The sequence below is a fragment of the Astyanax mexicanus genome, chromosome 16 (genome assembly GCF_023375975.1).
Source record: "Astyanax mexicanus isolate ESR-SI-001 chromosome 16, AstMex3_surface, whole genome shotgun sequence".
Classification (NCBI taxonomy): domain Eukaryota; kingdom Metazoa; phylum Chordata; class Actinopteri; order Characiformes; family Acestrorhamphidae; genus Astyanax; species Astyanax mexicanus.
In genome coordinates this window covers 34236221-34251965 of record NC_064423.1, presented here as the reverse complement: position 1 = coordinate 34251965, position 15745 = coordinate 34236221, and the positions used below count along the sequence as shown (strand labels likewise).

The 15745-nt window shown below is 37.3% G+C and overlaps 1 protein-coding gene across 1 annotated transcript; it reads right to left on the bottom strand.

Moving 5' to 3' along the window:
* Nucleotides 1-213: 213 nt before the first annotated feature.
* On the bottom strand, nucleotides 214-12550 carry dhcr7 (7-dehydrocholesterol reductase). Its single transcript, XM_007254630.3, has 8 exons — nucleotides 12461-12550; nucleotides 9690-9802; nucleotides 8466-8688; nucleotides 8281-8371; nucleotides 6361-6574; nucleotides 5866-6070; nucleotides 5658-5789; nucleotides 214-4431 (listed from the first exon to the last, which is right to left on the bottom strand). Exons 2-8 carry the CDS (start codon nucleotides 9794-9796, stop codon nucleotides 3967-3969), a joined length of 1437 nt encoding a protein of 478 aa, XP_007254692.2. The 5' UTR covers nucleotides 9797-9802; nucleotides 12461-12550; the 3' UTR covers nucleotides 214-3966.
* Nucleotides 12551-15745: the final 3195 nt, after the last annotated feature.

The window sequence follows — 15745 nt, the reverse complement described above, 5'->3', positions numbered from 1 at the left end:
TGCAATATTACTGAAGTGGAAATGTAAAGTGAATGAATACTGTTATAAAAAAAAAAACAGTCAACTTCTCTTTGTGTTCAGACTGAGATCATCACTGGAGGTCCACAGGTTTTAAATGCAGGATTCTCCTGCCACCTGCTGGTAAGCACTTCCAAGCTCTTCTTAAGATTCTTTCACAAGATTCATTCAAAGACTGTGGACTTTTATCGAAGCTTATGTACCGGATTTTATTGTTAAAACAGATAAAAGTAGGAATATACAAAATGTTCACAGCCCTAAATATTTCATTTACCTGTATTGTATTGTATATTATTTATAGGCAGTCTGTTAGTCAGCTAAAAGACTACTAATTTAGAGTGAGTGGGCGGGGCTCAAACTCTGTAGTCTGAATAAACATATGAAACATCCTGTGATTTTGGATCATGATGCTTTCAAATGAGCAAAAAAAAAATAATAATAATAAAATAAAGAGATCCATGATATGGGCCCAAATATATAAAAATATACTGTGCCTATAAAATCTGCCCTGTATCTCCTCATCCAGACAGAATGCTGTGTCCCTTTCAACCATCACTATCAGTTAGGATTATAAAAAAGGTCTTATTCAATTCAATTAATAATCATAATGAGTTATTTAAGAGTTATTTAAAAGTGATGCTCTAATCATAAATGTATTTCTCACATTATGTACGCAGGCTGTGCTTCTAGTTGCCTACAGTCATATGTTGATATCTATGTCAGCGATTCTCAACTGGTGGGTTGGGACCCAAAAAGAGGGTCACAGACAGCTTGTAAAAAATAAATACATTTTTGAAAAATTATTATTAATATAATAATTAATACTCATCTGGTTTTGTACATATCTTTTATACTGGGGGGGGGGGGGGAGACAGAGAGAGTTTTTACTAATGTACTCTGAATGCAGAAATATGCAGAGTAGTGAAATATCTAATTTTGTGGAGTTATTTATTTTGTGCTGTTTTGATATTTAATTTTATTGTAGTAACTTTTTTTTTTTTTTTACTTTTTAGTTGTCATGTTTCTCCTCAGTTTCTTAAAAAAAATGCTCTTAAATTCACTTTGCAGGCATATGTATGTTTAACCCTCCTGTTATGTTTATATGTTAGGAACAACAATGGTGTTCTCGGGTCAATTTGATTATGATTTATTAAAAATAATAATTATAACAACAAGCAGTGTGAATATTTTATTTATAACTACACTACTAATTATTCTATCAATATTTAGTGCAATGGTGTTCCTTACCTCTAACAGGTAATGGTTCAATTATGATAATTTACTCGTTTTACAAAAAAATAAAAACAAATTAATGTTTCACTACTTTACTACTTTTGAAAGACCAATATATTGGACATAATAGCTTTACATAACATTAAAACATAACTTTTTTTTTCATAATTTTGTTTTGGTTTTTGTTTATTGCAGGGCGTTATATGTTGATTACATTAATTAAGGCAAGCAGAAGAAGTTTTATACTGAAAAAATACTTTTAACTATGTTTCCTAGATCTTCTAACTTTTAAATGGGTCAATTTGATCCGTAACATAACAGGAAGGTTAAATGGGTTTTTGAAGGCTATTAAAAAAATATATATATATTCTATAAAAGAGGGTCGTGACTTAATGATCATGAAGCTGAGACCAGTTGAGAACCTCTGATATATGTAATGCAGCGTACATATCCCCACACAGTATAAAGTGTTCACACAAATAATAAGAATCCTACATATCAGTATATGATATGTTGTTTTTTTGTGAAAGCTTGTAAAAGCTAATTCAATGAGATAGACAGCTTTAAATTAAACTGCTAAAGAAATCCTGATCACTACAGAGCAACTCATTAAAATAATAAATCAGCAGCAGACAATCTCAGGGTAAAAACACACAAGGCAAAGGCAAATGTTCATGGATCCTGGTCTGCAGCGGTGTCCAGTTACAGTCCCAGAGGATCAGTGTCAACAGCAGGGTCAGGAGAATTCCCTGCTCAGCCACACACATACTGAACTATTAAAAAAAGAGATTCTGATACCAATTCTACAGTTTCATGATGAAATGGGCAAAAAATAAAACAAAAAATGGATAAAATATAAACTAAGTCATTTAGAGTGGTACACTTCATCATAGGCTACGTTCACATTACAAGCCACATTGCTCAAATCAGATTTTTTTTTTTGCCCAGATCGGATTTGGCTATCTTGACGGTTCTGTTCCTGAAATGCCTCGCATGCTCACATTGATATGTGTATAAACGTCTCCTTCTTCACCAACATCAAAAACGTCATGTTAGAGAGACGACTCTTAGTTTTATAAAGGGAAATGGATGAGTTAGCAGCTCATATGTGGAGCATCTTTTGCTGGAGTGGAGAAACAGTAAACAGCTGGTTTAAAGTTCATGCTCAGGTCCAGGAGGTGAAAAAAGGCCAGGCGGTTTGCTTTTGCTCTTTTTGCAGCTATAGCTGCACAGCTGCACCAAGAGATGTGTTTGTGGGTACGAGAGAGAAGCACGTAGCGCTAATGCTAAAACCGTTCACACATTAATGAATCGGACATGTATCTGATTTAGGACTACTTATGAAAGTGACTCAAATCTGATTAAAAAAAAATGTATTTGACATGTTTACACAGCCATAAAAAAATCACATCTGAGCCACACTGAGCAAAAAAAATCAGATTTGAGTCACTTCAGCCTGGTAATGTGAACATAGCCATAAAAAAAACTTGCTGTTTAACATTCTATGCAACCAAATCAGCAGAGGTTAAATGTTAAATGCAAATAACAAATCCACTAGAGGTCAATATGTATCATTACCTGCACTTGCACCTTTGCATCCCTAATTTGCATGTGCCTAACAGGTGTGCAAGGTTGTAGGTTATCCCATTTCTTTAAACTTTTTCAACAAGATTGCTTAGGAGCGCCACTTATGAACACTTGATCATCCCTCTCTTGATTCTGCATCAGACCACACTTTTATGGAGTCAGTGACCCATGACCCACCATGATCCTGCAAAGCTCATTGCATACACCAATCATATGCAAAAAAGTAGAGACAATGTAGTAGCTGTTCAAGTGTAGGAGAAATCCATGAACTCTCACTTTGTTAAGATTTATAAGCTTCTGATATGCAAGGAAAATTGAATATTAATAAATATTTATCTGCTATTTAACACCGAGCCACTCTGAATTTTATCTACTTTATCTACCCCTCAGCCCTTGAACTATGCAAATTTTTTACAAGTTTAAAAGTATAATAGGTCAGTTTGCACAGGTAAATCACCAAAACTGTACTGGAACCTGTGCTTCCATCAGGGATGGGCGATATCACTGACTGCCTTTTTGATAAGAGGATTCTATGGCCTTCTTGTAAACAAGAAATTGGGAAATCCTTGATTGCTACAAACAAAGGAATTGGTGAATAAAGTCTAAAAAAGTATCTTTAGACTAAAATAGACCTGTTACTGTAAGGTTGTGCTCATCTAATAATAATAATGGGTATGCTCAAAGAAATATCTGAGGTTTAATGAATATAATAACCTAATTAGGCTTTTCATTATATATCTGGGTTACATACTGTATGTTTTCTACAGTATTCTTTTGATCACTTTTAGCAGCAAATAATGCTAATTTGATTCCATTATTATCTGCTGGTACTGCATATTGTCACTGTCCAATAAAAAAAAAACAAGTATCTTCAAAACTTTCAGTGGAAGTCAATATAAAAAGTGTTTATTTTATTGCTATTGGTCCATTTAAAATGCATTTTGATACATTGTAAGGGCTTGTGTGTTCAAATAAAAAAAAGTAGATACTTGTTTTTCATCAGACAGCGACAATATTTAGTGTCCTAATTCTCGAAATCAAAAACTATCAATGATTTACTATTGGTTCCTCTGTCCCTTATTTCTGCAGTAATTTATAAAATAAACTATTTCACCATTTTCCTCATTTCTAGAAGATCCCTGGCAGGAGGCGCTGGGGCACGGCCTCTGTGTAGCGTTTCCAGTCCTTGCCGTACTTGTTGCTGCAGCGGTGTTCGTCTCGGATGCAGCGGTGCACCAGCAGGATGGTCATATAGATGATGTAGAAGTACGGCAGGAGGTGCCCCCCTCCACAGGCCAGGCAGTAGGCCAGAGAGCCCATCAGGTCCCCTGTGTAGTTCATGTGGCGGGTCACCCCCCAGAAGCCTGAGGTCATAAGCTTGCTCTTGTGGGTGCCGCCGTCTGCAGAGCGGTACGAGCACTCAATGTAGGCGGGCTTCCTCCCCCAGATTGTGCACTTCCCCTCCGTGCGGCGGAACAGGTCCTTCTGATGGTTGGCGGAGCGGAAGATGTAGTAGCCCAGCAGCCCGAGGATGAGGACCCCTGCGACATTAGGGGTGGAGAGCTGGACCGGGTTGTAGACAAGGTACAATCCCTACAATGTAAGAGTGAATAAAAGAAAGAAAGAGAACTTCAGAACGCTTATGTCTCTTATATAACAGCATATAGAAATGGATAAAAAAATGTATAAATCATAATTACAACTGTTTTAGCCATGTAATATATATTTGAGAATTTTATCCAAGATAAATTTTAGACAAATTTAGCTTTTGGGACTGTTCTGCCTTAAAGGGAAGCCTGAATGTAAAATAATAACAGACATGCCAAAATGTAGCGTAAAAAAGACCACTTAAAAATGATGAGTTTCTTTGATTTTACCAAATTTGAAAATCCCTGAAATATAATCAAGAGGCAAGAGGAAGATGGATGATCACAAGCCATCACATCAAGCTGAACTGCTTGAATTTTTGTACCAGGAGTAAAGGCATAAAGTTATCCAAAAGCAGTGTGTAAGACTGGTGGAGGAGAACATGCCAAGATGCATGAAAGATGCTGTGATTAAAAGCCAGGGTTATTCCACCAAATATTGATTTCTGAACTCTTAAAGCTTTATGAATATGAACTTGTTTTATTTGCATTATTTGAGGTCTGAAAGCTCTGCATCTTTTTTGTTATTTCAGCCATTTCTCATTTTCTGCAAATAAAAGCTCTAAATGACAACATTTTTATTTGGAATTTGGAAGAAATGTTGTCTGTAGTTTATAGAATAAAACAACAATGTTCATTTTACTCAAACATAAACCTTTAAACAATTTTGCACATCATGCCTGGATTTTCTCAGTCAGCTTTATGAGGTAGAGACACCTGGAAATCAGGCTTTCAGTTAACAGCTGTGCTGAACTCATCAAGACTTAATTACTTGAATTTCTTGCCTCTTAATATGTTTGAGAGCATCAGTTGTAAAGTTGTGATGAGGTAGAGTTGGTATATGAATAATGCTTAATATCTAATCGATATTAAGGCAAGAACTACTCAACTAAGTAAAGAAAAACTATAGTCAGTCAGTCCAAACAATTTCAAGAACCTCAAAAATGTTATGATGAAACTGGCACTAATCAGGACTGCCCCAGGGAAGCAAGAGCAAGAGTTTCCTCTGTTGGACAGAATAATAAGTTACCAGCCTCAGAAACTGCAAGTTAACAGCTTTCCAGCTAAGAATACCTAAATGCTTTACAGAGTATATTGATACTGTATATATTGAACTCACTGTTTCTCAATCAGTGTACGAGAGAACAATATACCAGGTTTACTAAGGTTTACCTGTAGTGTGTAAAGGAATGGCAGCCAGACGCAGTCACCCCAGCCCAGGTACCAGCCAAAGTGATCATGGCAGATATCAATAGTCTTTAAGTACCAGGCTTCATTCCAGAAGAAATCCACCACATAGATAGCCTGCAGGCAGAGGAGACATTTATTATAGAGATTTAATAGCAAGTCCACAGTGCCATCTTCTGGATGAAAGACTTACCTGCAGTACGTTGACCAGGATCATGGAGTTGGTCACATAGCCATAGAGCTCCTGCTGCTTAGCAGCGTAAGACAGGTTAATCAGAGTCCAGGCCACGATCCCGGGCCTGCCGTTAAAGAAGAGCTTGAAATCGAACCACTTTCCAATACGTGGGTTGAACTCAATGCCCATCATGTAGTTGTAGAAAATGTTTCCTGTATATTTGCTGCAAAAGGCCACAAAAAATAGATGATTTTTTTCGTTTTTTTTTAACATGACTATAGAATGTGACAAAGTACAGTAAATACATCATACTGTCCGAAGTAGGCTTTGTACTAGACTTTGGAGCATTGCTAAGGATTGGTGTGATTCAATTGTATGAATTCAGAAAATAGAACATTAGATAATGAGGTCAGGATGTTGGTTGATCACCAACCTTTAAGCCTAGTATTGGACTACACGGCATTTTAAATGAAGGACTAGGCTTATTTCCTGCCTGGATGTACAATCTCTTACCAGTCCTCTGGATTGGTGGGGAACAGGTAGGCCTTGATAAAAGCGAACGTGGACACAGCGTAGCCGAGGATGTTGGTGCACCACAGCAGTGGAATCCAGTTGTCAAAGATGATGGTTGGAGAGAACCAGTGGAAGTAGTAAGCATTGGCCACCCATAAAGCATGCGTTATAATCCAGCACTGCAGACCATTAATCTCATACTTATTAATCAGGCCTGGAAAAGAGCAATATGTATGCTGTAAATCAACAGATGTACAGTAACCTGACCTGGCTTATTACTAACAGATCAAAAGACATTGAACAGCAGATATCTCAAGAAATCACCATATCTGTATAAGCTGTGTGGTGGTATCATGTGAGTGAGGTTAAACATTAGCCAGCATGCTTATAGCAAGGCAATGTGAATTATTGGAGACTTGAGTAAAAGTACTCTATCTATAGTAAAAAATGCTCTATCAAGTGCTTCATCAAACCCGGTGACCGTGCAGAGCATCTACTGCTCTGGCTTTAGTGATAGTGTGGATTTGGAATGATTCCTAACATTTTTATATTTGAAACGAGTAACGATGCAGCACATAAACAACATATTAGAGTACAAGTATTAAACTCATCCAAAATATGTAGTGAAGTAAAAGTGGAAATAAAAGAAAAATAATACTCCAGTAGATACAGATACAGTATTTTAGTACTGAAGTACAGTAATGAAGTAAAAATAACAATGCAGTAAAGTATAGATACAGCATTTTAGTACTAAAGTACAGTAGTGAAGTAAAAATAATACTCCAGTAGATACAGATACAGTATTTTAGTACTTAAGTACAGTAGTGAGGTAAAAATAATACTCCAGTAGATACAGATACAGTATTTTAGTACTTAAGTACAGTAGTGAGGTAAAAATAATACTCCAGTAGATACAGATACAGTATTTTAGTACTTAAGTACAGTAGTGAAGTAAAAATAATACTCCAGTAGATACAGATACAGTATTTTAGTGCTTTAGTACAGTAAAGAAGTAAAAATAATACTCCAGAAGATACAGATACAGTATTTTAGTACTTAAGTACAGTAAAGAAGTAAAAATAATACTCCAGAAGATACAGATACAGTATTTTAGTACTTAAGTACAGTAAAGAAGTAAAAATAATACTCCAGAAGATACAGATACAGTATTTTAGTACTTTAGTACAGTAAAGAAGTAAAAATAATACTCCAGTAGATACAGATACAGTATTTTAGTACTTAAGTACAGTAAAGAAGTAAAAATAATACTCCAGAAGATACAGATACAGTATTTTAGTACTTTAGTACAGTAAAGAAGTAAAAATAATACTCCAGTAGATACAGAAACAGCATTTTAGTACTTTAGTACAGTAGTGAGGTAAAAATAATACTCCAGAAGATACAGATACAGTATTTTAGTACTTTAGTACAGTAGTGAGGTAAAAATAATACTCCAGAAGATACAGATACAGTATTTTAGTACTTTAGTACAGTAAAGAAGTAAAAATAATACTCCAGTAGATACAGATACAGCATTTTAGTACTTTAGTACAGTAGTGAGGTAAAAATAATACTCCAGAAGATACAGATACAGTATTTTAGTACTTAAGTACAGTAGTGAAGTACTTGTACTTCCTTATTATACATCTCTGGTGGTAATGATTGTGATTGTGGATAGAATTGTCCATGCAAACAGAGAAGCTACTGGCAGAAATCACATCCACATCCAACATCCACATTTTTAGCTTCCATGGGACATGGCAAAAGTCATGGGACACAAAACTAGTTCCTGTTCCATGAATGTCAGTGACATATCAGTGTAAATGTGCTTTGAAAATAAAACAGGCAATATGTTGCCAGAAGACTTTTCGAGATTTCTTTATCACATTATTTCTGAGCTGATTCTGCTGAATGTTTTACCTGCTGGTGTACGTGCTCCTTCCTGAACTCCTCCTACATAGCCCGGTAGGATATAATGGGTAACATCTGGAATGCACATATACAGCACGATCTGGAGGAAAAATTCAAGGTGGAAAACATTTCAGCACAGTGTAATTCCTCACAAACACAATCACATATCAGTACTGCTGATTTCTCTGCTGCACCTGGAAGGTAACCCAGGAGGCGTAGATTTTGGCAGCGGTCCAGGTGAGGGCAGGGGCTCGGCTCAAGATGCTCAGTGGGCTGGCGTCTCCGTTGTACAGATCCAGCAGAACGTGGCTGATGGAGCACTGGTACTGATCACAGGTCATTATGAAGAAGAAAACGATGAAGGGAGCAAAGCACAGCAGCAGAAGCACTCCACTCAGAGAGAACCAGTCCACCTCCCTGCCATGATTAACAGATAAAATGATTAAAATGATTGAAAAATAAGACTAGAACAGATATTAGACAGTCTACACATACTGTACAATGCAGTGCCAACACAGTACCGGTACTTCTTGAATGTGAGAGGTGAGTTAATTTTGGCATTAAAGAATTTTGCTACATCCTGTCGTCAGTATCTGCAAGGGCTGCATCATTTCTTTATCATTAACACAGATTGTACAATGTTTTCTGTTCATCAAGCTGCCTTTTCAGGTGTTGTACCGAATCTGACTTAATGACAAACAGAAAACAGAAAAAACAGAAAATCCGGACTAAACGAGGCATTGTGAAAGCATGCTAATGTTTAGATGTGTGTAAAATGCTATGATATATAGGTACAGACACTCAGGTTAAAACATATATGTGAAAACAGCCATTACTGAAGTAGATAATACAGTATTTTTGTAGTATACAGTATTATAGCAGCAAAGACTTCAGATTTCAGTATTTAAAGAAAGTACAGACTAAAAGCATGAGTAGAGCATATGGTACAAACTGAAACTGCATCAGACTGAGATTAGGCTCAAAAACTGTATATATATTTTTATAAAATCTCATCATTAAACACTGATATTGCAGCAGGTAAAACTAAACCTCAACATTGATTCTATAAATATGAACAAAACTAGATCTAATCCAGGGGTTCCCAAGCTTATGCAACTTGTGGTACAATTAAAACTACACAGAGCATCGTGGGGCCAATATATTTTAATTGAGCATTTAAAATATAAACAGCGTAATGTCATTTTTTTATAGTATAGTACAATATTGATTGATAGGCTTGGCCAGCTGAGACATATTAACCAACAGACCCATAGTAGTACCACTAAACCACACTGGAGGGCCACACTCCACAGATTGAAACCCACTGAGCTAATCTGTATTAGTTTACTCCATTTATTGCTCCATTTAGACCTTTATCTTTGGTCAACTTTTAACTGAATTTTTCAGCCGTGACTCACCATGCTCTTCCCCACTTGGCCAGTTCCTCCTTCCGCCCCTTTGTGGCAGTTTCAGCTCCATTGGTCTTCGCCTTATGGCGCTTCCGAACAGACTCTGTGGTAGACATGAGTACCTAACAGACAGAGAGAGACGTGAGAGAAACTCAGAGACAGTTCAGTTATCTATCCAGGCGGATCTGTCACAACACACCCAGGCTAAAGCCGAATCAAAGGGCACTAGTTGGACTTGAGAATTACAGATAACATATAACGGCTACATGCTACGATATATGGATAAAGTTTGGACTGAGTGAGAAGACTAATATAAGGCCTGAAACAACAATGTAAGAATGCAATTTTTATCAGACAGATAAATATATGTAGAACTGCATAATTTCACAATCTCCAGTCCTTGAACTTTGTCAAAGTTTGTGTGTGTCCCTGAAACAGTATCTAATGAATGTGATGTAACCTTGCATGTTAAGATGTTTTGATAGTGGTTGCTTTATATATGTGAGGTCTAGTATATTTCCTCATACTAAACCTCATACTAACTCACAGAAAAAATCTGATCTTCCCATTACAGCAAATGCATGCACTACAAACACTGATTTCAAAATATGTCATAATTGATTGTCTACATTTGAAGAGAAAATTGAATAAATCGGATTATCTGTGGACTGGGATCCTTCAATGCAGCATCTGACATTGTAATTTTTTTTCTGCCATATATATTGTGACATTAAAAATACAGTTAATGATCCAACATACTATTGTATTAGTAATGCACCCTGTCTGTCCAATATATTAAACCAAATTCAATTAATAATCAACTATGTTTCATTTTATATTTGATGTTCCCAGCCTAGTTTAGGTGGCTTAGGGTCCATGTGGGTTTGTAGGCTACATATGTTTTTACTGTAGCCCCATCACTGGGCCCATCACTACAGCCAACCTTAATCTTACATGGATCCAATCTAAGCCTAATGTGCAGTGTACAATCCAGATGGGGCCCATGCTTAACTCCTCCTGGTTCAATCCCTGACATCCATATGTGGGGTCAACATGGGCAAAACTCTCTGTTCCCAGTTGGGCTATCCATACAGACCCCACATGGTTGTGTTACCTGGGTTAATTAATTGTAGTGTTAGGAGTCTTGCCCAAGGACTCTTATTGGTATAGCTCAGCATAGTCACCAATAAGAATCCTTAGGCAAGACTCTTAACACTACATTGACTGGCTACCAAAAGCCAAATATCAAAAATGAAACTAACTTTAATGTGGTAAAACTGGTCTTGATACATTTATGTAATCAGAGCCAGGGTGTGCACCCATTACTGTATAACATGCACAGACATTTCACTATTCACTTCCTGTTTATTAAACTACAGACATAATGCCTGGATTTACTGAGGTCTATAATAAAGTTCATACAGTTCATTCATTTAAACCCTTGCTGTGAGATAAGTAGTGTTTCAGTGCCAGTGTTCTGTCGAGTTGTGCTACCTTGTCAGATCATGCTACCCTAGTGCATATTTAACCCTTTCAAACCATGCATCCATTACAATGGACATCATATATGAATGATCCATATCCTTATATCATGAACCAGCCAAGGAAACATGAACTTCGCCCTACCAATACAATGGAAAATGAGGTAAAGTAAGAGCTCCTTTTTTACTATTTTTATGTGATCTAGAATACTTTTGGTCAGTTTTAAATATAGAATAAAAAAGGCTAAAAGAAGCAAAATATTTTATTTCATATGATTACACAAATAGATTTTATATTAGAATATTAGAGTCTTCTTTTGTGTGCATAATAGACAAAAAGCAGCATTTTTTTTATTTTTATCACTCCGTCACTGTAACCCTTTCACTGTTTGAAAGGGTTACATTTAAAAGTACAAAAATAGCATTTTTTTCCCACCATTTATGTAGCCAATTGTCCCAACCATTCAGCTACTAGTCAGCTGTATACGTATCCCCATCACAGGTGATGCCACAACACCAGGAGGGTGAGGACTAGCACATGCCTCCTCCGACACATGTGAAATCAGACTCCGCCTCTGCTGATGTAGCATTGCTGAGTAGCATCACAGCGCACTCAGAGGAAGGCGCAGTGACTCGGTTCCGATACACCAGCTCACAGATGCCTTGAGCTGATCGATATCACCCTTTGGAGTCACTAGGGGAATAAGTGACATCTACCCACCCAGAGAGAGCAAGACCAATTGTGACCAATTGTGCTCTTTCAGGGCTGATGGCAAGCTGTATGACTGAGAATAAGCACCCTTTCAGATATATTTTAGATAAACGCATCCAACAGGATATTTAAATAAGCAAACCAGTGTATCAAAAAGTAAAGAGAAGGTAATGACACGTGATTAGATAAATAAATATATTTTGTATTTTAATTATTATTATTATTATTATTATTATTATTATTATTAATGTTAATTGGTATTTACACTTTTTTATCACGCAGACAAAGAATGACAGCGAGTTGATGTTTAATAACGAAGATAAACTGAAAAATCATAAATAAAAATAAAACATTATAAAAGCGTGAAAATATTACAAAAAATGTGGGTCCGCGCAGGCGCGCTGAAAGTAAGAAGCATATATCGATGGATAGCACAACTCGACAGAACACCAGCCCTGTATATATGCATGCATTTGTGTATTATATTCGTATGTTGTAAGCACAAGAAAACAGTACAAAAATCAGTTACTGCAATACATATCAATAATCATATATTTATATATACATATATATATACAATAACCCACCTCTCCGCAGGAACAGCGCGCTGCAGGTCTGCCAGATGTTTGTGATGAAACACAGAAGAAAATGGGATTGGCTGTGAACCCATGCTACGCACTGTGGGGAGGGACCTCCTCCTCCAATCAGAGAATAGCACAGCAGACATCCTCGACTGCGATTGGCCAGCGGAGAGCTGAAGCCATAAGCACCTGATGAGGCCTTCCGCGCTGCTTCATGAGGAGCCTCCTTCTGCGCTGCATTTACGCAGTGCTCTGATCAGCCTGTACTGTGGTAGTGGTACTTCAATAATGATTCTTAAAAAAAAAAACTTCACAAAATTTTAATTTGACCTAAAACATTTGATTTCCTAATGCCTCAGAGTCCTGAAAGTACATAAGGAGACCCATATCAAACAAATGAGGTAAAATATTACACATTAGTAATTTATTAATTTATTGAGGAAAATCAAAATTAGCAAATTTTCCCATCGCTAACCAAAGGTATCAAAAGTATTTACATTCATTACTCAGGTGAAAGTATAGATACTAGGGTTTAAAATACTTCTGTAGAAGTTAAAGTATTAATTCGAGCTTTTTATTCAAGTAAAGTTTAAAAAGTACTGTTTTTAAAAAACTACTTATAAAAGTAGGAGGAAAAATAAGGCGGAAAATGCCATTAAGGACAAAAGCTTAGGCTGCACCACAGGGTTCTATAGCGCACTCTGAAAATGTAATTTTGAGCATCTCCAGGATCCAAGTGTCACTTTGGGCATCTACAAATGTGACTTTGGGCATCTTCAAGTGTCCTTTTGGGCATCTCCAAGTGTCACTTTGGGCATCTCCAAATGTGACTTTGGGCATCTCCAAATGTGACTTTGGGCATCTCCAAGTGTGACTTTAGGCATCTTCAAGTGTCCTTTTGGGCATCTCCAAGTGTCACTTTGGGCATCTCCAAATGTGACTTTGGGCATCTTCAAGTGTTCTTTTGGGCATCTCCAAGTGTCACTCTGGGCATCTCCAAATGTCACTTTGGGCGTCTCCAAGTGTCTTTTTGGGCATCTCCAAATGTGACTTTAGGCATCTTCAAGTGTCCTTTTGGGCATCTCCAAGTGTCACTTTGGGCATCTCCAAATGTGACTTTAGGCATCTTCAAGTGTCCTTTTGGGCATCTCCAAGTGTCACTTTGGGCATCTCCAAATGTGACTTTGGGCATCTTCAAGTGTTCTTTTGGGCATCTCCAAGTGTCACTCTGGGCATCTCCAAATGTCACTTTGGGCGTCTCCAAGTGTCTTTTTGGGCATCTCCAAGTGTCTTTTTGGGCATCTCCAAGTGTCACTCTGGGCATCTCCAAATGTCACTTTGGGCGTCTCCAAGTGTCCTTTTGGGCATCTCCAAGTGTCTTTTTGGGCATCTCCAAGTGTCACTTCGGGCATCTCCAAGTGTCCTTTTGGAAATCTCCAAGTGTTCTTTTGGGCATCCCCAAGTTTCCTTTTGAGCATCTCCAAGTGTCCTTTTGAGTGACTTTGGGCATCTCCAAGTGTCCTTTTGACATCTCCAAATATCCTTTTGGGCATCTCCAAGTGTCCTTTTGGGCACCTCCAAGTGTCACTTCGAACATCTCCAAGTGTCCTTTTGGGCATCTCCAAGTGTCCTTTTGGGCATCTCCAAGTGTCACTTTGAGTATCTCCAAGTGTTACTTTGGGCATCTCCAAGTGTCCTTTTGGGCATCTCCAATTGTCCTTTTGGGCATCTCCAAGTGTCACTTTGAGTATCTCCAAGTGTCACTTTGGGCATCTCCAAGTGTCCTTTTGGGCATCTCCAAGTGTCATTTTGGGCATCTCTAAGTGTCCTTTTGGGCATCACCAAGTGTCCTTTTGGGCATCTCCAAGGGTCCTTTTGAGAATCTGCAAGTGTCCTTTTAGGCATCTCCACGCCGTGCGTAAAATAGCGCACCGCGCGTAAAAACGCGTGCCGTGCGTAAAAGTGCGCGCTGTGCGTAAAACCGCATTCCGTGCGTAAAAACACGCGTCATGCGCAAAAGCTCATTCTGTGCGTAAAAGCGCGCGCCCTCTATAAAAACGCCTGAATTCCCCACAGCTATGGAAAAAAACTAAACGCATAACAACTTCTCAGGTTTTGCTTATTTTATTTCATATTTAAATATTTATATAGTTTTTTTTAATATCTATATTATTTATATTAATCTGAATAATAAGCTCTGTCATTTGCAACAATCCAGGGTAATGTGGGGGCCTTTTTATCACACACAACTTTCCACTAACACTGCTCTTAGTTTTAATAATTATAAAAAACACATTAGTCGATAGTTTAAAATGCGCTCATTACCTCACAGGGTCCTTAATCTGTAAACACACTCCCGTAGATCACACACAGCACCCTTCCCTACTGTCTAGATATATTAATAGATTTAACAGATACCTTTGTAAACCTCTGTTATCTGTCTGTAGTGCTAATTTTATTATTTTGCACTGGTTGTTAAAGAGTAAAGTAATCTAGATTTCTGCTTTAGTTACAAATAAAACGTGTTCAGATCATCATCAGACTAACAATTACAGGCAATCATAACGTAACTATCACACTAATAACCCGTGATAAATAAAGAAGGGTGGGACTTTTATTTTGGCGTGTATGTAAAACTGTGCAGAGTATAACGGAAGGACAGTAGTAGAGACAGAGCAGAGCTGCTTTATGGAGAGCATGGCCACTCCCGATCTCCCCCGTTATATCAGTAAATGACTGCTGACCGATAGAGGGAGCCCGCGAGTTCAGAATGAAAAGGGGTTAATGGAGCTAAAAGGCTAAAATCTCAAATTAAAAATAATAACCAGAGGTGGAAAAGTTACAGAAAAATTGTAATTAAGTAAAAGTACCTTTACTTTCCAAAAATTCTACTCAAGTAAAAGTAAAAGTACCCATCTAAAAATCTACTTGAGTAAAAGTAAAATTTAAAAAGTACTTTGAGTAAAAGCTACATAGTTTCTTTTAATTATTTGATGTAAAAAAGTACAACAAATCATAAATTAAAATGTTTTTATAAACTATTATTCCACATAATAATTTTATTTAGACCTTTCAGGCAGTATTTGCTCAGACCGGGGTGGTCTGAGCAAATACTGCCTGAAAGGTCTAAATAAAATAAAACATTTTTGAACAAGTTGCATAGGTTTCTAAGATCTTTGATTCTATGGTATGGAAGTTTTGAAAGCTGACAGCTCTGTCTGGTGGGGCACATTTTGCATTGCATGAGGACGTTATTGCCTTGTTATTCCACAGGTCAGCATCTTTTTTTTT